The 25323-nt window shown below is 39.4% G+C and overlaps 1 protein-coding gene and 1 long non-coding RNA gene across 14 annotated transcripts in view; one reads left to right on the plus strand and one right to left on the minus strand.

Moving 5' to 3' along the window:
* Nucleotides 1-25323, plus strand: part of EP300 (E1A binding protein p300) — a 63886-nt gene that overhangs the window by 30140 nt on the left and 8423 nt on the right. Inside the window, exons 7-27 of the mRNA XM_019961868.2 lie at nucleotides 1170-1263; nucleotides 1832-1969; nucleotides 3563-3680; nucleotides 4338-4509; nucleotides 6216-6293; nucleotides 6732-6841; nucleotides 8281-8418; nucleotides 9187-9624; nucleotides 11223-11402; nucleotides 11605-11749; nucleotides 13614-13732; nucleotides 15495-15734; nucleotides 16152-16240; nucleotides 18047-18127; nucleotides 20017-20073; nucleotides 20674-20751; nucleotides 22474-22541; nucleotides 23161-23311; nucleotides 23428-23574; nucleotides 24180-24293; nucleotides 25004-25169. Of these exons, the coding sequence (XP_019817427.2) occupies nucleotides 1170-1263; nucleotides 1832-1969; nucleotides 3563-3680; nucleotides 4338-4509; nucleotides 6216-6293; nucleotides 6732-6841; nucleotides 8281-8418; nucleotides 9187-9624; nucleotides 11223-11402; nucleotides 11605-11749; nucleotides 13614-13732; nucleotides 15495-15734; nucleotides 16152-16240; nucleotides 18047-18127; nucleotides 20017-20073; nucleotides 20674-20751; nucleotides 22474-22541; nucleotides 23161-23311; nucleotides 23428-23574; nucleotides 24180-24293; nucleotides 25004-25169 (2921 nt within the window). The remainder of the gene's footprint in view (nucleotides 1-1169; nucleotides 1264-1831; nucleotides 1970-3562; nucleotides 3681-4337; nucleotides 4510-6215; nucleotides 6294-6731; nucleotides 6842-8280; nucleotides 8419-9186; nucleotides 9625-11222; nucleotides 11403-11604; nucleotides 11750-13613; nucleotides 13733-15494; nucleotides 15735-16151; nucleotides 16241-18046; nucleotides 18128-20016; nucleotides 20074-20673; nucleotides 20752-22473; nucleotides 22542-23160; nucleotides 23312-23427; nucleotides 23575-24179; nucleotides 24294-25003; nucleotides 25170-25323) is intronic.
* Nucleotides 9624-25323, minus strand: part of LOC139183258 (uncharacterized) — a 41197-nt gene continuing 25497 nt past the window's right edge. For 12 of the 13 annotated variants that reach the window (XR_011566876.1, XR_011566867.1, XR_011566864.1 and 9 more), the window contains 3 exons: nucleotides 19098-19281; nucleotides 10220-12592; nucleotides 9624-9997 (listed from right to left, as the gene is read on the minus strand). This is a non-coding gene — a long non-coding RNA (uncharacterized lncRNA). The remainder of the gene's footprint in view (nucleotides 9998-10219; nucleotides 12593-19097; nucleotides 19282-25323) is intronic. The other variant, XR_011566869.1, reaches the window with a different exon arrangement.

Consider the following 25323-nt stretch of genomic DNA (forward strand, 5'->3'; position numbering starts at 1 on the left):
TAACTAAATATCTTGAAGGATATATTAATAAAATTGTTAATCAAAAAATTTTAACCACATGAAAATCTGGTTTAGTATAAATATTGCCATTGATGGTTTTCTTTGTTTTAAAGAAGTAATATTCATTAAATCATTAATTTAAAAAGTGATAGGAATACATAGAGCTATTCAAGCCAGTTTGAAGGAGTAGTCAATTTAAAATGTGTAATGCAAATACTGTCTTTAATTCTCCTCCCTGGGGATCATCATCCTTAGCTTTCTTAGGTTCTTACATAGATGGTGCTTATGAAAACACGTGCATGTGTTAAGTTCGGTTCCCTAAACAATTTTAGTTCTAGTTTTTTGCTCCTTTTGACACCATTACTCTTATGTTTATCCATACATATGTGAGTATAACTGTAAGATGGAATAGCAAGTGGAAATCTAAGTTGGTGAAAATGTGTGTACATTTTTTTTTTTCATTTGTTTAACGGTTACCAGATAGCTTTCCAAAGAGTGGATCAGTTTACACACCTATGAATTTTCAGAGAAATGCTGCTTTTCCCAAACCTTTCTCAACATTTTGTATTCTCAAACTTTAAGGGAATTCATAGGAATTCCCTGATGGTCTAATGATTAGGACTCCATGCTTCCACTGCAGGGGGCACAGGTTCAACCCCTGGTTCAGGGAACTAAGGTCCCCACAAGCCCAGTGGCCCCCCAAAAAAAAGTTTGTGGAATTTCATACGTGAAAAAAAATTATATGTTTTTCATGTATATTTTTTAAGCCATTGTATTTCTTTTTTTATGTAAATTGTTCTTTTCTTCTTCATGTTTTTCTTACTATGCTATAAAGGAACTTTGTGTAGTAGCCTTTATATATGTGTTGCTGATTATATTGCAAATAATTATCATATATAATATTAGCATTTTCCCCCCCAGATTTGTCATCTGTCTCTTGATTTGGTTTATGGTGATTATTTTACTTGTTACTAATTACTGTTACATTTCTAAATATCCTTAAAACTTCTGTTTTGGGTCTTTTGAATGGACAAAAAATTCTTGTAATGTTTTATTCTAGTACTTTCATAGTTTTTCCTCTTCCTTTCTTTTTATCCTTAATTTTTGTTGTTTTTGTTATCATTTTTTGGTATTTAAAATACCGTCTCTTGCTTTTTGTTTTGATGTAGGTGCTAGTCCTATGGGAGTAAATGGAGGTGTAGGGGTTCAACCGTCGAATCTTCTTTCTGACTCGATGTTGCATTCAGCCATAAATTCTCAAAAGTAAGTTTTAATCTTGGCTTGTGCCCTTTGTCAGATTTCAGACTCTTGTTAGAGCTCCTTATTTGAGCTTTTTAAGTTTACTTGATTTGACAATATCCTTGGTGAATGATGACAAATTATGTGTTTTCTTTAGGCTCTGTATAACCTCTTTAGAAATTATATCAAGTATTTGGGGTAACTGACACCTGTACAAATACAGTAGGAAGTTAACAAATGCAGCTGCTTAAAAAGCGAGTTTGCTTTATCCCAATGCTAGCAGTTAGTCCATCGCCCAGTGGATTCTTGGGTAAGCTGTGTCAAAATGACAGCTCAGTCTTGTAACACAAGACTCAGTCTTTTAAACACAAGGTTATCAGCCACCCCTCTACACAGTGAAATGTTGTGTGTTTTAATTGTTTCCCCTCACAAGTACAAATACATATATACCATTTCCCCCAGATTTATGTGTAAATAGACTTGTCATAGTGTATTGGCCCTATTGCAGTCATCACTGTTAGCTCTACTTAAATTGAGAGCCTCTTTTTCCTACTACCCTTCTTTGCTAAAACTGTTTCACTCCTTCTTAAAGCCCAATGATGAGTGACAATGGCAGTGTGGCCTCTCTGGGTCCTATGCCAACAGCAGCTCAACCATCCAGTACTGGAATTCGGAAGCAATGGCATGAAGATATTACTCAGGATCTTCGAAATCATCTTGTCCACAAACTGTAAGCTTGTTGGCATGTCTTATTCATAAGGAGTTATAAGGTCAATCTGCCAGGCACTTAAACATGAGAAATTACTGATTTTTCTATAGCCTGGTTGCTACTGATACTTCTCCTGTGGCTTTCCTGCTTCTATTCTCTGCTTCTCAACTTTTTCTCCATTATTTCTTAGGTGTCTTTTAGCTTTTAACCATGTGTGAGGATTCTGTCTAGTGACAATAATCAATATATATTAAAGATTATTCATTTTATTAATCATTTCCTTTACAAAGTTAATATTTTAAAAGAAAAACTAGGTTTTAACTGAGATCATTAGAATAGTAGTGGCAACACAGCCTTCTGTTATCCTTGGTAAAATTTTTATTATCTTGACAAATTGAATCTGTTTGGGTGGCCTCTCTGGTCTTCTGGTCTTCTAAATGTGTACATAGCAATTACTTGTGAAATACCTGTGCACTGTTTTTTGTGAAGTTAATGTATGCCAGGCACACTGCCTCACAAACACTGTCTTGTTGGATGAAAGAGGCGTAAGGCATATAGAATGGTAAAATGTAATATACCCGATACCCTAAAAATTGAGCTTTGCCCTCACTGGTTACAGAGCTTATACTTCAACAAAATGCAGCACTTTTTTTTTTTCTTGGAAGAATCAGGTTTTTTTTTTTGTTTTTTGTTTTCATTTCCCCTCTACTTAATAGAGAGATCTCCAGTTCATCCAGTTTTTTTTATTACCTTGAAACAGGGTAGTCTGTCTTGTTTTCTTAGTTTATTTTTATGTTACATTAGCTTATCAGTTATACTTGAGCTTCATTTAGGAATTCTCAAATGATAGCACCAGAAATGGAATTTGACACAAAGAAAAAACAGATTATTTTTAATACAATGAATTAATAGGGAATAACCAAAACAAACTTATCTTGTGATCAAATTGTTTAGAAACTTAATAGAAACGGTAGGTTATTTGGGATTGATCATCTGACTTGATGTTAATATTATATGCTTGAGAACTTTTTACTAACTCGGATTTCCATTTATTTCTTCTCCACCTGGTGCCTTCAGGAAAGTTAGTGCCAGGCATTTTGGGGAATTGCTAGAGAGTAAAAGACATTGAATTTAGCAGAATTTTCTTTGCATTTTTGCTCCCTTCACTTCAAGTTTTTGATCTTTTAAGATTTTGTAGAGACTATTAGGTTTTATTTTACTAAGCTGAGTGCAAGAGTAGAAGGATCTTAAGGCTTTTGCTACATGATGCTATAGTAAAGGTCAGGTTTTCTCACTTCCCTTTATGCAGATAGCACAGTTTTTTCTTTTTTTTTTTGCCTTACATTAGAGTCATAGGGACCAGAGTATTTCCATGGAGTCATTTCTTATATTCTGATCAGGAAAACCCTTTGATTTGATTAATACAGACACTTCTTTTGGTCAGTAATTTATGTTTGAACACATCTCAAGCCTTATTTTAAAATTTTACCCAAAGTATTCATTGTATAAAAATGAGAAAATACTAACCAGGAAAATATTTAAAATACTGTGTGTTTCTATGATGAGAAAAAAAAGCTGACGTGATATAATAGTGGTAGGATTTTATATTCCTAGCGTTCAAGCCATATTTCCCACTCCGGATCCTGCTGCTTTAAAAGACAGACGGATGGAAAACCTAGTTGCATATGCCCGGAAAGTGGAAGGGGACATGTATGAATCGGCAAACAATCGAGTGAGCATCTGTTTTTTCTATTTAAAGCAAAAGGGGACCTCTTCTGGTTGTTTATTTTTGTTCCTCTGTGTTGCATGTACACAGAACACTATACCTCAGAGGACACCCTTTAGCCATTCTGTCCTGTAATGCACTGTGGAGTTGCGATAACAAAACACTTTTCTTAAAGTGTATGTCAAGAATCTTGCATTTTTCCTCTTAATACAGCGCACTCATGTGGCACTTTATCTGGGTTGTCCTTCTGGCAGCTAAAAAGTGGTTGAGCTGTTACCATGCTCCGTGCTATTTTCACTGGAATATGGTGGTGAATCAGCTGCTCAGTATCTTCATCTCAAGTAGTATTTCTGTATCAGTTGAACTTTCTTCTCTAAATTGGCACTTCTTTAAGAAGTAGCATATTCTTGGCACATGTTGGGAATTGTACTTTGAGAAGTCATGCCTTACTGTGTATATTCATTATATAGCAATTTTTTACTGATCATTTTAAATGTGAGCTCATATTTGGAATGATCTAAGAAAATAGATTAGAATGCTTCTTTTCCCTTTTCATTTCTGCCTTTTTTAAATGAAGCAAATATTTGCTCTTAGTTCGTTTTTTCTGTTACCTGATGGTAGTTCATCTTTTTTCCTCATCTCTACTTAACAAAATTCAAAAAGGCGGAATACTACCACCTGCTAGCTGAGAAGATCTATAAGATTCAGAAGGAACTAGAAGAAAAGCGAAGGACTAGACTACAGAAACAGAACATGCTACCAAGTGCTGCAAGCATGGTGCCAGTTATGAACACAGGGCCTAACATGGGGCAGCCACAACCAGGAATGACTTCTAGTAAGTGCTTTTTATGTATTTTTAGGAGAAACTGAAATAAAATGGTTTCTAACCAAATTCACTAATTTGCATTAGCTTATGTTACTATTCTGGAGCTTTCAAATGACTATTGCCTTTTCAAAGAACTTAGTTTGTTCTCTAGTAAAAACAGTAAACAGTGTATTGAAGATTCCTAGATTTGCTACTTGTCTTAACAATATGGCATCATTTTTAGTGCCAAAGGTATTCTTCTCTCATAGTGACACCTAGGAACTGATAGCCCATGGGTTTTTACTGACTTGCATGTGGCAGGCAGCCAGTTGATGTAGACTCAGCAGGCAAGCACCTTATTGGCTTCGATACATCCTAAACAGTATCAGATTACTTACCTTGTCACACTTTCTTCTTGACCCAGTATGTTCATAGCCTAAGAACTGTTTAAATGATGTGTGAACGGCTGTGATGGGGAAAACCTGTGTTTTTTTTAAGTCAGGAAAAGCTGGCTACCTGTAAGTATGCCAACTGAGCCAGCAGGTACCAACCTTTAGGCCACTGGTGGATGGTGAGTGGGCTGAGAAATTGACACCCCACAGGTCTTGAAGTAGTCAGGTGGAGAGCTTTCAGCAGCCTCATGTGTTAACTGTGGTGTGCTGGATACATTTTCTCATTGGACCATGATGGTGAAAAGAATTGAGAACAGCATTTCTGGCAGAGAGAACAGCATGCACGGAGGCCCCACTAGCAAGGGAAAATTGCAGGTGTGTGGGTTTGGGTTGGTTTTTTTGTTTTGGTTTTTTTTTTTGAGTAGGTAGAACAATTGTTTGGAAACAAAGTCAAGATTGGGTTGAGGATACTGCTTCAGTGCTGATAGTTTGAATTAGAGCAGTACCTATGATATAGAGACAAGTGGATAAGTTTGAGATATTTGAGTGTGCTACAATTTACTTGACTTCTTCAGAAATTGGAGCCAAGTTTAAAGTTTGTCAGGTATTAAATTGTAGTCTGTATTTTAAAATACAAACAATGGTTCTAGTGTAGGCAGGAACAAATACTAGTGGAACTGAGTAGCCCTAAGTGCGTGTTTATGGAATGAAATCCCTCTTATCCCATACACAGAAATCAATTGTAGAAGAATCCAAAATTTTGTTTTTAACCATAAACATAACTAATGAGCAAACCAGGGGAACCAAGCGAACCACCTTTCATAAAAAAGGTGATTTTAGACCATATAGATTTTAATCATTCTTAATTATTTCTATTTTTGTATTTAAGAGGTACATGATATATAGTTCAATATAATATGTATATTATTTAAAGTCAGTGTTCACAGTGGACATGTATACATCAAAACACATTATTGGGGGTACACAATCAAAATCGGTCACTGGACAAAATCTGTGGCTCTTGTCTATAGAGAGATTCTTTTTACCAGTGAAATAATCAGGCTTAATCAAATGACAGCATATTAAATACTATATTCGTCTTTTTAAATATAAGATCTCACATTATTTCCTGTCAACAGCAAAAGCACCCTGGTTCATATAGAAATGGACTAAAACCATTTTGAGGTATTTTCTTGTACTGCAGAAAAGCATTTTCTTCAGATTCCTCTCTGGTTCAAACCTTTATTCTTTTGATAGACTGAATTCTGTAAGTTACTACTCTTATTTAAATGGGAACAGCTGGCTGAAAGGTGCGTTTCTAACCATCTCTCTGTTCTGCTCTAGATGGCCCTCTCCCTGATCCATCTATGATCCGCGGCAGTGTGCCAAACCAGATGATGCCTCGGGTAACTCCACAGCCTGGTAAGGTTTTTGTTTTTTAACAGAATTCCTAGTGTATTACAAGCTTAAAATTGTCACCTTGATTCCTGCTGCCACTCAGCAGCAGGTATCACGATTGTCTACTTGAGAAATCAGAAAGCCTTTTAGATTAGGAGCCCAGGGAGGGGGGAAATGTGAAGAGCAGGTTGACTGGCAGGTGTAGGAGCACAAGGTACAAACGATCACGCATTCATTCAAAAACAACTAGCCAAGATGAGGTTTATTCCATCCAAATTTGGTTGAGACCATACATTAATTAACAGTGCCTTTCTGTAGCTGTTGGGAATGAAACAGAGATTCTTTCACAGTTGGAAGCAGGTTCCTTTATTTGTCCTGATAAAATGACATAGAATTGTAAAGAAGAACTCTCTTATTCTCCAGTCACACGGTGTTCAGGTTTAGTATTTGTACTGATTACAGGTTTGAATCAGTTTGGCCAGATGAGTATGCCTCAGCCCCCTATTGGACCCCGGCAAAACTCTCCTCTTCAGCACCATGTACAGTTAGCTCAAACTGGAACACTTAACCCGGTAAGTTTGACCTCTGGGTCATCTTTTTGCCCTTTACTTGACCTTTTTGAAGTTCCTTTTCTCTGAGACAACAAATTCTAACACTAGCTTAAACAGCTAACTATATGCAATTAGTTCTTAATGCTGTTGTTTTTTGGGGTTTTTTGTTTTGTTTTTCGTTTTGTGTAGAATTCTGTTGTATTTAGCCCTTATCACAGACATGATTAAATGATTAAAACTAAACCATATACCACAATTAGACAGTATTCTTAATTTTCACTTACCTCTGTTTACCTATATTTGTTGTTTTTAGAAATTTATCCTATAGAAATAATTCCTGAGATACTGAAAGGATATAATTTGAAGAAAATTCATATTAAGGGTGGTATATTATATAATGTGTTTTAGAAAATGGCCATAGCCTGAATGTATATTAAGGGATTCATTATGGTTAAATTATGGTACATCTGTAAATTGGAATGCTTCATAAGTGTTAATTTCAGAACTTATATGATGGCATGAAAGCTGTTTACAGCTTTAATTGGGAAAAGCATGTGTCTAAAGTATATAGGATACTGTACAGTTAAGAACTCTCTCTGGATTATAACATATAAAATAAACACTAAAAGAAAGATTTGCTTCCAAATACTGTTCATATCTAGTCACAGTACTAGAAAGCTTGTAACAGCACCCAGTCAGCACTGCCTAGAGTCTCACTCAGCGTTGAGTAGTCTGCACACTTGGACAGAGTCCTCTCTCTTCTGTAATGCCTATCGTCCCCAAACACAGAGCCTGCCCAGGGAGGAACCTGTTAAGGGTGATGGAGGGGCAGTTGTTTGGTTCTCAAGAGTGGAGAAGAGGGACTCTGAGCACATCATTCCTCCTTACACAGATTCTAAACCTGTCATCCACCTTTCCATGTTGGCCCCCAGCCCTTACCCTACCTCTCAGAGTTAGTACTATCAGTCATTGGGCCTTTTTGGAGTTGTCTCTCGCCTCTGGTCTGCTGTGTTTAATGAGGGGTTTTATTTTTCATTTTAATCTATGAGACAAGTGCCTTTCTTAGATTATGAAGTTTTGGGCCTTTGGTATCCATAATTACTCATTTTAGAGTCTTACAGCTTGTGCTTTAATAATACCTACATAAGCAAAAACCTCATGAAACTGATTTGCTCTTCTCACTTATAAAACAAGCAGTGTATAAAGACAGTTACCTCTGTACCTCGGTCTAGATGCGTGTGTGTAACTTCTTTAGAGTGGGCTTTAGGGTAAGTAGTGAGGCTGTTCTCTGTTATCTTGGCATGAGTGTCTGCTGCTCTCATGCCACTTTCTTCTTGTTCTTCCCCACCCTCCCATAGCAGGGCCAGAGCAATTAATTGGTGATTCCAGCCTTAGTAGAATAACTAAAATGAAGCAACTTGGTGCTCTGTGTTTTGTTTTTTGTGTGTGTGTGTGTACAGCCTATGGGCTATGGGCCTCGCATGCAGCAGCCTTCCAGCCAGAGCCAGTTTCTTCCTCAGACTCAATTCTCAACACAGGGAATGAATGTAACAAATATGCCTTTGGCTCCGTCTGGCGGTCAAGCACCAGTGTCTCAAGTATGTCTCACAGATGATTATTCTAAATTTGTGCAATTCTTGAAGCTTCTCTTGATGTAGGTTTTTACAGAGAAGGGCAGCAAAATTAAGCTTTTAATAAAAATAGTTATGGACATAGTATTCTGAACATGAAGTGATGACTCTGTGATACACCAGTGGTATTCCTTGCTAATAAGTAAGAAAAAAGTGACTGTGGTTTGTTTGCTCAGTTGTGTCCAATTCTTTGTGACCCCATGGACTATATCCCACCAGGTTTCTCTGTCTGGGATTTTCCAGGCAAGAATACTGGAGTGGGTTGCCATCTCCTTATCCAGGGGATCTTCCCCACCCAGGGACTGAACCTGGGTCTCCTGGATTGCAGGTGGATTCTTTACCAACTGAGCTACCAGGAAGCCCAAGTAAGAAGGAGATTAGATTTTAAAGAAAACCATTTTAGCCAGTTTTTAAAACCGTGAACTCTTTAAAAATGGTATCTTACTGAGTGCTATAAAGCAGAAGAGAGAGCTTTGGCTGAAGAGAGCATTGGACAGCTAGAAAACAACATGTTCACCTGTCCCATGCCCCCACAGCACCTGAGACATCTACCTAACTAAGTACTGTGTACTGGTTGGATTTTCCAAAGACAGGCCCCCAGTAATCGGGTTTTTGACACATTTTGAAATGGAGACATTCACTGCTGATTTCTGTTAAATGTATGTAGCCTGCCTATGTAAATACTTCTTTGACTGTGTTCTGAATTGCATCTTGTTTTGTTTCTCCTTTTAACAGGCACAGATGTCCAGTTCTTCCTGTCCTGTGAACTCTCCTATAATGCCTCCTGGGTCTCAAGGGAGCCACATTCACTGTCCCCCTCTCCCTCAACCAGCTCTGCATCAGAACTCACCCTCACCCGTACCTAGTCGCACCCCCACCCCTCACCACACTCCCCCTAGCATAGGGGCTCAGCAGCCACCAGCAACAGCAATCCCAGCCCCTGTTCCTACGCCTCCAGCCATGCCACCTGGCCCACAGTCCCAGGTTCTCCATCCGCCTCCAAGACAGACGCCTACGCCGCCACCAACACAACTTCCTCCCCAAGTGCAGCCTTCGCTTCCTGCTGCTCCCTCAGTCGACCAGGCGCAGCAGCAGCCTCTGTCCCAGCAAAGCACAGCAGCCTCTGTGCCCACCCCGACGGCACCCCTGCTGCCTCCGCAGCCGGCAACTCCAGTAAGCAGAGTCTGGGCTTTCAGCAGAACCATGTCAGCTGTGCTGTAGTTTTACACTACTTCAATGCGGTTTCTTTTTTTTTTTTATTTTTTTAAGCTGGGAGGTGGGTGGGGGTGGTGAGCTTGCAGGATCTTAGTTCCCTGAGCAGGCATCCAACCTGGGCCCTTGGCAGTGAAAGCGCCGAGTCCGTATCACTGGACCTCGGGGGAATTTCCTCTGCCATGTCTGTTTTCTGTCATTTCTTCTCTCGTTGTCGCCTCCTCAGACTGGAACCTCTTACGTTTACGGACTTTTGCTGTCATACCTCACATAGAAGGACCTCAAAGATTTTGTTTAGATCTTATGTTGACCGCGGTCATGTTGTATTCAGAGGCTTGAAAGCATGTAAGGGGAGAAGAGCGACCAGACGTTTAATACTACACGTGAATTTTACAGATATTTAAAGAGTCTTTTCAAACAGCCTGAACTGCTGTGCTCAAGAGCAAATGAACAAAATCACTGATTTATGAATGTCTGTGGTACTAGCCAAAGTTAGAAAATTCATGAGAAGGTGTTTCATAAGGGCCTGAAACACTCCTTGCAAAAGATGTGTTACCTGTGTAGCAGAGATCCAGATGTCCACCTGACAGTTGATCCTTATTAACAGAACTCTGCGTGTCACTGTTCAAACTTTCTACATGATCGCTGATACTAACACTTCAGTTCTCTGTCCTGTTGGCAAACTGAGAAGTGCTGTGAGTCATCGCTACTTCTTAATACATTGTTCATGTGTGACTGGTTCATCTTAGCCTCTGATATGTAAGAAAAGGCAGGATGCAAAAAGGCATCTTTATTCTGTGTAGGACAGATTCTGAAAATACTGACTTCCCATTAAGAGGTATGTTATTGGAAGACTTAGGAAAAATAGAGATTGTTAGTTATCCATTAGAATGTGATGACTCAAAACAGCTGCTCATGGTGGGTATTTATTATATTCTCCCAACTTGGACATATGAAACTTTTTCTAAGGAGAGTTAAAACTAAAAGATTGCCCATCAGTCATTCTTATTTTCTTTCCATTTTTCTATAAACATGAGCTCCTCTGGGGCAGTCCTTTCTGAAACCTCCCTCCCAGGCACTGTCACAGAATGGTACTGGAGAAACAGTTGTTGACTCTTATGTCTACAACCAGCCAACCGATATTTGTTAGTCCTCAGTCTCCTTTTCTTAAGCAACATTTACTTCAGGGGGGCCAACTAGGTAGAGTAAGTGAAAGCACCATGCGTGTACATGCGTGCTAAATCACTTCAGCCGTGTCTGACTCTCTGCAACCCTATGAACTGTGGCCCACCAGCTCCTCTGTCCACAGGGATTCTCCAGGCAAGAATACTGGAGTGGGTTGCTATGCCCTCCTCCTCCAGGGCATCTTCCCCACCCAGGGATCTAATATGTTTCCTGCATTGCAGGCAGTTTTTTACTAGCCCCAAAACACCATAAATGGGTGTAATGACATTAGCTTAGAAATAGGTGGTTATGCTGCCATCTTGTCATATAGCCTAAACTCTGGTTTTGTAATAGACGGACTTTTTTTTTTCTCTCCCCCGCCCTTTTCTACCCAGCTTTCCCAGCCAGCTGTAAGCATCGAAGGGCAGGTATCAAACCCTCCATCCACTAGTAGCACGGAAGTGAATTCTCAGACCATTCCTGAGAAGCAGCCTTCACAGGAAGTAAAAATGGAGCCTAAAATGGAAGTGGAGGCACCAGAACCAGCAGATACTCAGCCGGAGGATATTCCAGAGGTGAGAGGAGGGTAGTTACCACCTTTTTGGGTTAGGAACGTGTTACAGGAAAGGACTCTGATAATTAGGTCTCATTTTACTGATTTCCGTATGAGAAGGGGTCTTGACCTCCATTCACAGGGGAGAGTAAATAAGATAATGATGGGACTGCTACTCAGTTACATGACTTTGGAATACCAGAAATTCCTACCTTGCCTTCTAGACTAAAGCAGAAGACTGTAAAGTAGAACCTACAGAAACCGAAGAGAGAGGCACTGAATTAAAAACTGAGACAAAAGAGGAAGAAGACCAGCCAAGTACTTCAGCGACCCAGTCATCTCCAGCCCCAGGACAGTCAAAGAAGAAGAGTAAGTTTCTTAGTCTCTGGGTTCGTGGAGGCAGAGGGAAAACTAAAGACTTCAGTAGAGCGAGATTGGGCTTCTTGGGCCTTGGAATTGAACTCTCATGTGATTTCATTAAGCTTGGCGCCCTGGGCCTGGTCTTCATTATTACTAATGTTGGAGAAGGAATTTTCTTTCCTTTAAGTGTATTTGCTTCCAGCAGTCGCTGGGTGGCAAACAACTTCTCAGAACTCTTTCAGAGGACAGAAATTATTAAATAATAGTCTGGATCAAAATGCAGGAAATAACAGCAGTAATAATATTCTTTGTTTTCTTTGTTAACTGCTGTGCACCAGGCACTGTACCACAAGCTTTCTGGTCTCGTCTGAGAACCGCACAGCCCCTCTGTGAGTAAGGTCCCTGACCCCTGTTTCACAGTCGGGAAAACCGAGGCTCAGCAAGGTCCAGTAACTTATCCCAGCTCTCTTAGTCCAGGCAGGCTGATTCAGAGTCTCTGCTCTGAACCATGCTACTGAATGGTAATGAGGCAAGCAAGTCTGCTTAAGCAGAAAGTGTTTAACAGGTCCCATGGAAGTTAATTTACTAGCTAGTTTAGGACTAGAACTTCTATGGCTCTAGTGACCCCTTCAGTGTCACAGGTGGTAGGACTTACCTTAGAGGGGGTCTGCTAGCTCCTGAGATGATATATATGAAAGTGTTCCATGAATACAATGCACCTTCAAATGATGGGGCTAAAAAATTATTTAAAAATAAGGTTGTTGGGACTTCTTGGTGGTCCACTGTCAAGACTCCTTGCTTCCACTGCAGGAGATATGGAGTTCGATCCCTTGTTGGGGAACTAAGATCCTGCTAAAAAATAAATAAAAATAAAGTTTTATATATGGAGATGTGATTTTGATGTAGGCTGCAACAGACCCAGTCTTACTATTAGGAATTAATATTTAAAACAGCTAATCTCACAAATTTGCTCAAATTCTGTTTATTTTGAACACAGCAAAATATTAATATATTAAGAGACAAGCTTCTCCCATCTATTTGTTTGAATTTTTCATGGCAGCCCCCACCACGTGGTGAAAAAATACTCAAGTACTGACAGATATACCATCTTGAAGATGAAATTAATTTGTAAATAGAAGAAATAAGTCTCTGCTCACAGTGATGGACCCTGAATGGCCAGCTTCTTAAATGGAGTGTAAATTAATTCCATTTGGCGCACACCAGCAAATCTTCCTGACTTTTGGGAAACATACTGAGAACACATTTGAACATAATTTGATAACTGAATATACATCATTCTGGTGATAACAATTTAGGTTTTTTTTTTTTTTTAAGAATTAAAACTAACATTTGCCATTGAAACAGTAAATATGTCTACTGCTGAAGCTCTAAAACATCAAACATTTTAACGAAGGACTCTTGGCCTTCATTGGTTCTGATTCCTTTGGTGATAAGACAATACCAGGTCTAATTTCTGACTTGTTATACTCTGATATTGTGAAGAGGGGGCTTCTTTCTCTTCTTGCTTGACAGCATCCCCTGCCCATCGTATCATTTGGAATATGCTGACAAAGTCTTTTCATAAATTTTTGGAGCACTTAGGATTCTCTTGCTACTTGGTCAAGACTAAGTGAGTTTCTGACTAAGAAATTTAACTGAGTCATGACGGGTATTTAAAGATGACTAGACAGGGTGTTTTAAAGGATCTGTCTGAACCAGAAAATAGAAACACCCTTAGTGATCTTTGATGGGGACAACGTAGGGAATTTTGTGTATACCTCAAGACCCTTGAGGTATATGTTATAGTTTCGACTTGAACTTTTTCTCCTCTTTCTCTTAGTTGGTAACTAATTTCTAATATACTCTTTTTCAGTTTTCAAACCTGAAGAGTTACGACAGGCACTGATGTCAACACTGGAGGCACTTTACCGACAGGATCCGGAATCCCTTCCCTTCCGTCAGCCTGTGGACCCTCAGCTTCTAGGAATCCCTGTAAGTATGTGGGTGCTACTTCTCATTTCTCTTACAATCTGGTAACAGCTTTTTTTTAAAGATGGAATTCACGTATTATACAAACTGCCCATTTAAGTGTACAATTTTATGGTTTTTTGTATTAACAGAACTGTGCGACTATCACCACAGTCAGTTTTGGATCATTTTTCATCATCCCAAAAAAGAAACTGTGTCCATAAGCAGTCACTTCCCTTCCTGCCCACAGTCCCCCTACTCCCAACCAGCTGTTGGTCTGCTCTCAGTCTCTGGTTTGTCTTTTCTGGACATTTCATCAAATGGAGCCTTGTAGTATGTGGCTCTTTGTGACAGGGTTCTTTTCATTTAACATAAAGTTTTCAAAATTTGTCTATATTGTAGCACAATCAGTACTTGATTCTTTATGGCCCACCAGTGTTTGTGTGGATATACATACGTTCTCTCTGCCCACTCATTAGTCAGTAGTTACTTGGGTTTTTTATACTTTTTGGCTGTTGAAGATAGCATGCCTATGAATGTTTACGTACAAATTTGTGTGTGTGTGTCTTTTTTTTTCTCTTGGGTATATATCTAAAAATGGGACTGCTGGCTCATATGCTTTATTTTTATCAGTTGAGCAGCAGTAGTTTCATGATAGAAAAGATAGACCCAAAGTAGCTTCATCTGCTTTTACTTTTTTTTTTTTTTTGCTTTTAAAGTTGCCTTTATACACCAGACTACTGGCAAGTTTCATTTGAGGATTTTAAGTGGTGTTGGATAAGGCATTGGAGTGCTTCAAGGGGTAAAAATTGGTTGGAATCTTTTGTTTTTTTCCCCTCTGTTTTTTTGTTTTGTTTTGTTTTGTTTTTTAGAGTACAGGTCTGTGAAGTTTCAGAGCAAAGTTTTTTGTTTTGTTTTGTTTTGTTTTTTTAATTTTATTTTATTTTTAAACTTTACATAATTGTGTTAGTTTTGCCAAATATCAAAACGTCCCCTCTGTTTTTATAGATGATCTTAGTTTCATCTGTAGGCCCCATCTAGTACTAAAATGCTAAGGGTCTTTGACTTCTTGGTTTTTAAGTTGATCACACACATACTATAACAAAGTGTGTGGAATTGCTCCGATAGACCATTAGCTTGCTACTAGAAAGTCTAGGATTGAAGGCAAAAGGAGAACAGGGCGACTGAAGATGGGAAGGTTAGATAGCATCACTGACTCAATGGATATGAGTTTGAGCAAACTCCAGGAGATAGTGAAGGACAGAGGAGCCTGGTGTACTGCAATCCACGGAGTCGCAAAGAGTCAGACACAACCGAGCAACTGAACAATAAGAAGCTCGAGAATAGTTGTTAGTCTCTCTGCCCCTGTCTGCTTAGTATGTCTATAGACTGATGATTTAAGGAAGTGTTGGGGGACTTCCTGGTAGTCCAGTGACTTAAGAATCAACCTTGCAATGCAGGGGATTTGGGTTCAGTCCCCAGTTGGGGAACTAAAATCCCACATGCTGTGGCGCAACCAGGCTTGAGTGCTCTGGAGCCCGCATTATACAACTCGGGAGCCTATGTGCCGCAAGGACAGGTCCCGCATGCCACAACTAAGACCCGATGCAGCCAAATAAACAAAAATATATTTTAAATAAATAAAGATGTGATGGGCATCAGTCATTTATTTGGACAGACACATCAAAGATTCAGCATTGCCTAGAAAATGTCAAATGGTTATACTGTGGACCTTGAATATACTGAGGTTTTTGGTAATGTTGTTTGGTGTCACTTGTCCTTCTAGGATTACTTTGATATTGTGAAGAGCCCTATGGATCTTTCTACCATCAAGAGGAAGTTAGACACTGGACAGTATCAGGAGCCCTGGCAGTATGTGGATGACATTTGGCTCATGTTCAACAATGCTTGGTTATATAATCGGAAAACATCACGGGTGTACAAATACTGCTCCAAGCTGTCTGAGGTCTTCGAACAAGAAATTGACCCTGTCATGCAAAGCCTTGGATACTGTTGTGGCAGAAAGGTAGGAAATTTTTGCACAGATAAGAATTACAGTGAAAACTTGACCAGTTAGAATCCTTGGATCATCAGGTTTTAAGTTCATCTTGAGTTAGGGACTTGGTCATTTTTGCCTGCGGGGCACTGTGCCTGGCATGTGCTAGTTCCCCTGTGCGTGCCAATTCACACTGAGCTGTTTGTGCCCTCTTCAGTTGTTTGGCAACTGGTGGAGAAGTAACAGCTATTAAGCTTACCTCAGAGTGGTGGAATAATACAGTAGTAAACTGGAGTAGTTTTAGTTCGGTGAACTGTCTTGGAATCTGAAATTGCCTATCGTGAGAGACATAATGAGGACTAAGGCTTAAGTTCTCTTTCTGATTTGCCAGTGTAAATATTTTAGCTTGCCCTTCAAACCATATTCACCAAATGGTTTCTCTTGCAGTTGGAGTTCTCTCCACAGACACTCTGTTGCTATGGCAAACAGTTATGCACAATCCCTCGTGATGCCACTTACTACAGTTATCAGAACAGGTAAGCTTGACCTGTGTGGACCAAGGTCACAGTGTCCGCGTGTCCAGGGAGTGCATGCGGATGGACCAGCACACATACAGTCATGGTTTGTGTGTGGCTTGCTTGAACACAGCTGTACAGCACAAGTTCTGGTCTTTGCATTCTGCCGTTGCAAAATTGCATGATTTTCTAGTAGAAAGGAGCCTTGGGTCAGTTGTCTGGGCCCGTATTTTTATAAGCCAGGAACCCAAGGCATGAAGAAGTCAAGCAACTTTATGAGTTGGTAGCATTCATGGGATTATGTCCCAGGCTCCACATTCTTTTCCCACTGTCTTTTTATAGCTTACCACAGCCTCTGGCAAAACAGAAAATTGTCAAACTAATTGGTCTATCTCTCTGTGAAATTCCCAAATCTACCCAGAAAACTTTTAACCAGAAATTTGTTAGCCAGCTGTATCTTTTAGGAAATAATTCCCTTTTTGTGTGCAATGGATTCCTCAGTTTTTCTTGGAGCATATAAAATCAGAGGATCCCAGGGTACTTGCTTTTTTCTCTGTTAAGTACATCAAAAGGAGCACCTCCAAAAACAGCTCGGTACCGGCCTGTTCCTTACAAGATGCACATGACCGTGGATGGTGTGCTTTTAACAAGTTAGACACTTCGGCCTTTTCTCCTGCTAAAGTAAGGACTGTAGTCACACAGACTGCATTCATTAATCATGATTTGTCTCTTATTTTGTGAAATCAGTCAGCAGTGTACCTGGCATGGGGTGTTGACTTGGGGCTCTAAGACAGTGTAAGAGCATGGCTGGACAGTCAGTACTTTGATAAAGCAGCCCCATGGTGATGGCTTTTTGCTGAACTTGTGCACTACAGCTGTATTTCTAGCTTTGAAAAAGTCACTTAAACTTTTTGTTTTATTTACAAAAAGTTAGGTGTGTTCTCCTAATGCTTTGTAGTGGTAAGAATCCACAGTTTTTTATTCATGAAAACCTAGGAAAAAATGGGTCTCAAGTTGTTATTAGCACCTTACATTCAAAAAAAGCAAGTGACAGCTGGCATGCTATAGTCTCATGCTATCATCTTGGCGTTTATATACCATTTTTGGATTTTAAACACCAGTCTACAGCGCTTGCAGTCTTTGTACCAAGGAATATGTAATCACGTGTCTGCACATACCACTGCCTTTCATTTCCCTCTCAAACTAGGTGGCTACAATCAGTATTTAACTGCTTGTGCAGACTTTTTATTGTACACTGTGGTTTCCTTGGGATCAAAGAGAAATTGGTGTTTTTTGTTTTTTTCAGACCAAAATTGTTTTTAGATGATTATTTCCTAGTACTGTGTTCATAGTGGATTTTTGTTTATCCTATCTTTGATTATTTGTATCAAGTAGCATTAATTACTCAAATGAAAGGGTATAGGTCTGTGTGAGGCTTGTTTATTTGCTGTAATCATTTGCTACTTGTGATCCCATTGAGATATTTAATGCTAATCTGTGCTTTGCCTTGGCTTTCTGCTTTGTGTTGTCTTGTCTTGCTTTTATGTTTTTTGTTGCCCTGCAATCCCTCATTTCTTCGTTTGTTTTGTGTTTTTTTTTTTCTCCTCATGCTTGTCGTTGTCTGCACTTGGCTTTGATTGCAAAAACCAAAACCCAAACTGTGGTGCCCATAAATCTGCATCATTGAATGTTCTTGTCGCCGTTGATGACCTGCTCTCTGCTCCCGTCCCCCTCCTTGGCCTGCTGTGATTGGTGGCTTCGTTGCTTGGCTTGGGCTGTGTTGTGTGAACGGAACAGTTCACCCCAGTATGGCCTTCTTGCCGACAGGTATCATTTCTGTGAGAAGTGTTTCAATGAAATCCAAGGGGAGAGCGTTTCTTTGGGGGATGACCCTTCCCAACCTCAAACGTAAGTAACTATTATTTTAGAAAGTACTGTCTTTTCAGTTTGTCGTCAGATGATCGTGCTCAGGCTTCTAAGTGGTCTTGGATTTTGTTGTCCAGGATGGTATAGCCACAGGTAGCTATTTAAATGGAAATTAAAATAAATAAGATTTAAAATGTCTAATTTCGGTTGCTCAGTAGACGTTTGTGGCTCGTGACTGCCATATTGGTCAGCATAGATGGAGAACATTTTGATCACAGCATAAGTTCTCTCGGTACTGATTTAGCGGGGTACAGCAGTACTGGATGGTCATAGATTCCTTCTACAAGGAAATAGCTTCTCCCAAAAAGTGCAAGTGTGGAGTGCAAGGTAACTTCATCATTAATTGTTTTGAGTTTGAGGAGAATTGAACAAATAACCACCATACAGCCTTCTCATAAAGGTTAATAATACCAAAATCCTTAGAATCATGTGTATCATAATATCATTAGGGATTTAGGAGGTTGTGAGAATGACTTATTTTAAAGAGACTTGGTTGGACTTCTGCAATCCACAAGCTCTTGTGGTTCGGTAAATGCCAAAAAAATTTTTTAAACATTGCCTAAACTGCCTCTAATCTCTTAAGATTCAAACCGTCAAATTTTAACTGTTTTAGGAAGAAAGAACTATTTGGTGTCCTTTAAATATTCTTCAGCTTCTCTTCTGATTTAACCTACAATACACAAGCAATTCAGAATATTTCCCATAGCAATTCAGAATTGTTATGTTACTAGTAAAAACAGGGCTTCTGAGAAAAACTTGGTGTCTTCAAATTGGATTTTGAAGTTGTACTTTTCCTTCAGTCACCACTGACATATAAAATGGTGGGGTCTGGTACTGGTTTGGGTCCCCTTGAGCCTTGAGATTTTCTAACTCTTGGCTAACCAGGGAAGTCAGGTCTAGGTAGATTTCCCTGATGCAAAAAAGGGAGGCATCCTTACCACAAGTTTTGTACCTTAGGACAGCAGGTCTCTGACTTTGAAGTGTGTAGGAACCCCTCTTCCAGTTCTGCAGTTGGCAATGAGCCTGAGAGTGTGCGTTACTGACAAGTTCCCAGGTCCATCCAGGCTGATAGTCTTCCAGACGCACTTTGGGTAGCAATATCTTAGGGCACGTAGCGATGAATCTGGAGTCTGTAACTAGGAGAAAACAGTTTCAATGGGGAAATCGCTTCATTTTTATGAGGAAGAATCACAGTAGTCAAAGTTAGGTCCCTAACTTTAAAAACTTTAAAATTTTTTTAAGTTTGTTGTAGGTGGCCTCCTGTGTTTGTGAGACTGAGACTATGAGCAGAGTAGTAGGCTAGATTTCAGGATAGGAGGCCATGTGAAAAATTTTTAATGAACCCTTTTTTTTTTTTCCTTTTTTGACTAATCCCATCAGTAACCTGAACTATGTATTCTTAATGCTGAAATTTTTTATTAATATAAAAAGTTGCTTGATTGGACTGTCCTAAAAAATGCCTTTTTTTTTTTTCCAATAGTGGTTTAGCTCCCTCTATACGCACTGTCTTTCATACTGCTAGACTGAGCTGTCTAGAAACATTAAACTATTCAAAGGTATAAATACATAACACTAAGAGTAGTAGGCAAGATTTTAAAAGGAAAAGAAAAAAGTACAAATTCATTTTTAGGTCTTACTGGGTTGTCCTGTTAGTGGGAACAGATTTACTATAAAGTCATTTCCCAAAACATAGGCATGTAAACGTGTGTTTTGTGGGAGCTTAGAATGTACTACTTGTATCCTTGATATAGTCTTAGATTTAAATAATCTCCTTACAGGGTGGGGTTTTTGTCATTTGGTTATTAGAACAATAGTCAACTTGCTAATCTTCTTGTGTTGCTTTTTCTTATTGTATCCTTTTCTTTCCTTAGTACAATAAATAAAGAACAATTTTCAAAGAGAAAAAATGACACTCTGGATCCTGAACTGTAAGTAGTTCCCCTTGAGTAGTACACTTTCATTGTCCTTCTTCCTGTCATTCTCTTGGTTTGTGCAGCCAGTGTGGTGATGCTATTATTCTTGGGCTAAATCTGTAACCTACATCTAGCAGGAAAGGTAGAAATGTAAAAAATTGAGGTTATGGTTTACATTTGCATTTCATTAACCCTCCCTAGTGTTTTGGTGCTTTCGAGGCTCACGTGAAGCACCAGGCTACCTCTGCTCAGTGCCGTTATTCCAACTTTGTCCTCTGTGTGTTCCAACCGTTTCGTAATCGCCTCCTTTATTGTGACACCTTTCAGAGGTACAGAGATGTACTGGTACTAGACATTCCTGGAATGGACAGGATGGTGTCAGACTCGGAGGTTTAAGCAGCAGTCATTTTTTCTATCACTTTTTACTCCATAAAATGACTGAATTTAACTGTGTTTGAGATTCGCTCTGTTACACTAAAGAGCTTTTAAAAACACTATTACTTCAATTCTTTGGACATGATCTTGGCCATCTTTTGAATTGTCAGAAAACGAGAAATACCGGCAGTTTTCATTTGGTTCAAGTTTTGGATTTAACTCGACGTTTTGCCTTTGCAGGTTTGTTGAGTGTACAGAGTGTGGGAGAAAGATGCATCAGATCTGTGTCCTCCATCACGAGATCATCTGGCCATCGGGGTGAGGCATCAGTATTTTCCCCAGACTTTGTTGCGAACTTTAGCAAGTTTTTGTCATCTTTGCAATGATTGTATTTTATCGTCAAAATTAATTCCTCTTAGAATTATTCTCTGGATTGGGAAAAGGTCATTAAAATTCAGTTTTGAAACAGTAATGAACCTGGAATCCAGAACAGTCCTTCTCTTATTGCATCGGTTAGTCCATGTATAAACATTTCTCTCTGCTGGTTCACAGTTTCTAAATTCTTTGGTGGTCATTGCGCATCAAAAGTAAACATAGAGGATTCATCAGTAGAGGTAACAGAAATCTGTAGCACCTAGAAACTAGAAAGGAAGTGTTAGACACAACTAAGTGTTGGTCACTTGCTCACGTCCAGCTCTCTGTGACCCCATGGACTGTAGCCCACTAGGCTCCTGTGTCCATGGGATTTTCTAGGCAAGGATACTGGAGTGGGTTGCTGTTTGCTTCTCCAGGATATCTTCCCAACCCAGGGACAGAGCACAACTCTCCCACATTGCAGGTAGACTTCCCTGACTGAGCCACAGGAAAGCCCTTAAAGTGTTAGTTGTGTCAACTAAACTTGACAGATTTTGAATGTTGCTAATATTGCAGTAGACAGACTAGATGATGTCAATAATGGAGAACGCCAAAACGACGACTTTGTTTCTGCCTCCAAGAGAACATTAAAGTGAGATTGTATACTGAATGGTGGCCCTGGTTAGTCTGGATTATTTAAAGTCTTTTGGGCAGTTGGATAACAGGTAACATGGGTGTTCCCCCCTGCAAGGCAGAGATGCATGAAAATGATGAGATACAGACTTCAGTGAGCTAGATACACTTGGGCCTCTTGTTTTGTTTCTTGAGTATTCTCCACATATCTCCCCAGGCTGCCTATCATCAGTGCCTCTCACGGAAATACGTGGATTTTTGTCCACTGTGACACTGCCAAGTGTTTACTGCCACGGCTGCCTCTTGCTCTCCAGGAATGAGGCTGCTCCCAGCTCCCTTCAAGGGAAGGGTTGGGGAGGGGATGTCTGTGCATTAAGTGACTCTCATCAAGATGGGAGCTCTACTCTCTCTGCTTTTTTCCTGGACTAACCTGATGCTAGTTTAGAGTTTATGGGGGAAAAGGAGGCTAAATAACAAAATTTTCAGAAAAAAAAAAAACTAAGGAAAATAGTAGTAGATTTCTAAAGGCTTGTCTTTAGATAGGTTTCTCTCCTTAATTACAGAGGATGTGAGGATCACGAGACTTGCAGTGATCCTTGCAACTGAAGGTCAGCCAGCTGGTTGACGAGTACTTTTGTGGTGTCGTTTTTCTGAAAATTCTACTTATGCACACATCCTTATGTAATTTCAGGAACAAAGAGAATGTACATATAAAATCTATTCATGCTGCTTTCAAAATGTCCCTTTTTATATTCCCACCTGTAACATATACACTTTTGCTAATGTGATTGGCCAAAAAACAAAAATTTCTGCTTTAATCTGTGATCTTCACCATCTTTGCACATGTAAGCTAGTTTATACGCTCTTCATATCTTCTACCTATTTATCTTTTTTCTCTTAATGTTTTCTGAAAGCTCTTTGTATATTGGTTGTATTTCTCCCAGGTTGTTTTTTTATTTTCAACTTTATGCATACATAAGATAGATTCTGTAGAGTGCGTTATTTGAAATGCTTCTCTAAGTTGTTTAAACAAAGTCTTGGTTTACATTTTAGATTTGTCTGTGATGGTTGTTTAAAGAAGACTGCACGAACTAGAAAAGAAAATAAGTTTTCTGCTAAAAGTAAGTTCCTTGCTTACACGTAAATTTTGGGAAAACTTTGCTTGAAACATAGTTAAAAATTAACATCCATAATGAATTATTTTGTTTCAACATTATTTTAGATATTTAACCAAACTAAACAACAAATAAGTTTTCCATGATGTACTTGAAGTTGAACTGTAGTATCCTTTTTGGTGTGAAGTTACTTACACCTAATAATGTGTGAAAAAGAGCAGATGTATTTTTCTTGTTCCAACACATTTCCTGATAGAGGCCAGAATTGCCATCCCGTGAGTGATTCCCTCAGTTTTGTGTAGGGTCTGCATTTAGTCCTGTGTGATCTTTTCAGTTGGCTGGGGGTGGCAGTAGTTTTAGTTCTGGAGATAGATGCCTGTGCAGTTTTTTGCTGTTCGGTGGTGGTGTTGTTGAGTCCATCTCTTTGCAACCCCTTGAACTGCAGCACGCCAGGCTCTCCTGTACTCCACTGTCTCCCAGAGTTTGCTCAAATTGATGGCCGTTGAGTCAGTGATAATCTTGCTAGTATTGAAAAGGCAGAAATGAGATATGGTATTGAAATTTGACTGATAGTAATAAATGTGCACCTTGGTTTCTCCTGAACTTGTAACTTGTAAATTCCTAGGACTGCCATCTACCAGGCTTGGGACATTTCTGGAGAATCGTGTGAATGAGTTTCTGAGGCGACAAAATCACCCTGAGTCAGGAGAGGTCACTGTTCGAGTAGTTCATGCTTCTGACAAAACTGTGGAAGTCAAACCAGGCATGAAAGCAAGGTATCTAGTTATTTCCCCCTTCTCTGTGGATCCACAATTGCTCACACATAGTTACTGTTGATGATTCTAATCTGAATGAAATGTTGTACTTCTTCCCTCCACTATGAATTGTATAGATTTGTAGATAGTGGAGAGATGGCAGAATCCTTTCCATATCGAACCAAAGCGCTCTTTGCCTTCGAAGAGATCGATGGTGTTGACTTGTGCTTCTTTGGTATGCACGTTCAAGAGTATGGCTCTGACTGCCCTCCGCCCAACCAGAGGTAGGACTTTCCTGTGGTTACTTTGTAATTTGTGTGGAAGTTTGAAATTACAATAAGGTGAACAAGCATAGTGGATAAGAAAATGTTTGATGTGCTTCTTTTGGAAATGCAAGTTCTCAAGTGTGTAGTACAGAAGTGAAATAAAAAAAAATAGAAAATACTGCTCTTTCATATTCATAACAACAGGGAAAGAGATATGAATGGCAGCCTAAAATATGACTTTTCAGAAAATGCACTTAAATCTAGGTTGTGTCGAGTACCTTCTTGAGATTCTACTACAAATGAAGTAGAATATGGTGTAGAATTCTCCACATAGTATAAAGGCCAGAATAAGAGTCTGCCAGAATGTATTTGGACTGCTCAGTAGTGACTAATTATGCTGTATCTCAGGCCCTCTAGGTGCTGAGATGGTAATAGGGCCACAGACCCACAAAACTCCCTGATGAGCTCATGATCTAGTCATTTACCTAAATAACTGTAATATTGTGTGATAAACATTAAAAATGACAAGGCGAGCCAAGGGCACAGAGAAGAGAGATGTCTTTAGCCACATCGTCAGAAACTCATTATGCAACTTGACCTGGCTTCTTTCTCATTTGATACAGGAGAGTATACATATCATACCTCGATAGTGTTCACTTCTTCCGTCCTAAATGCTTGAGGACTGCCGTCTATCATGAAATCCTAATTGGATATTTGGAATATGTCAAGAAATTAGGGTAAGCATAAAAACAAATGCTAGTTTTAAAAACAACTTGTTTAAGCTGATTCGTTTTAAACTGATCACCACTGTGGTATTTTGGTGAGATACAGTACGTGCAAATATGTAACTTTGGTTTTTTCTCCTCTACTTTGGTTTTCATCTGGCAGAACTATAATTTAGAGACCCTTTGAAATTGTTGGCTTTGCCATGGGAAAGAAACGGGTATTGTGATGCTAGTTGCACCCACCCCAAATTACTTTATTTTGTTCAATTAAGCCGTTTGATACAGTTTGATTTGAAGAGCCAGAACTTTAAACTGCACTTGGTCCTTTCACACCTCGAAGTGTCAAAACCAAAATCACACTAAGGTCTGAAGATACAAAACTCCTTCGTAGTGGTTCCTTACCTTCAAGGTATATATATGCTTGAGAATGTTTAGCACCTCACCTTGCAGGTTATTCCTCCTGATGGTTTGCATTTCATTTAACTCTCTTGCCGACATGGATTGACTTTCCTTTGCATTGTAGCTTTTGTTTGATCTTTAAATGGAAATTGGGGATTTTTTTGATCCAGGGTTATGCCTAGTTCTGGCGTAGATCACACACTTCATGTTATCTTGGAGAATCGTTAGTTTCTGTACTGATTCCTCTTTGTGGTTTAAAGTGTAGCATTCTTTCTAGAATGGATGATCTTTCTCTTCAGTATTCCTTCTGTCTGTGTTGTTAGATACACAACAGGGCATATTTGGGCGTGTCCGCCAAGTGAAGGAGACGACTACATCTTCCATTGCCACCCCCCTGACCAGAAGATACCCAAGCCCAAGCGACTGCAGGAGTGGTACAAAAAGATGCTCGACAAAGCTGTGTCCGAGCGAATCGTCCATGATTATAAGGTCAGGACAGGGATGGCAGCACCGCTGCTCGACTAGTCCTGCTGCTCTGTATTCGGCTTGTTTTACTACCTTAACAAAAATCTTGTGTTTCTTCTCATTCTTCCATGTAATTTAAAACAACCATTTGTGACTGTAGGATGTCTCATAATAAGAA

This window comes from Bos indicus, chromosome 5 (genome assembly GCF_029378745.1).
Source record: "Bos indicus isolate NIAB-ARS_2022 breed Sahiwal x Tharparkar chromosome 5, NIAB-ARS_B.indTharparkar_mat_pri_1.0, whole genome shotgun sequence".
Lineage (NCBI taxonomy): Eukaryota > Metazoa > Chordata > Mammalia > Artiodactyla > Bovidae > Bos > Bos indicus.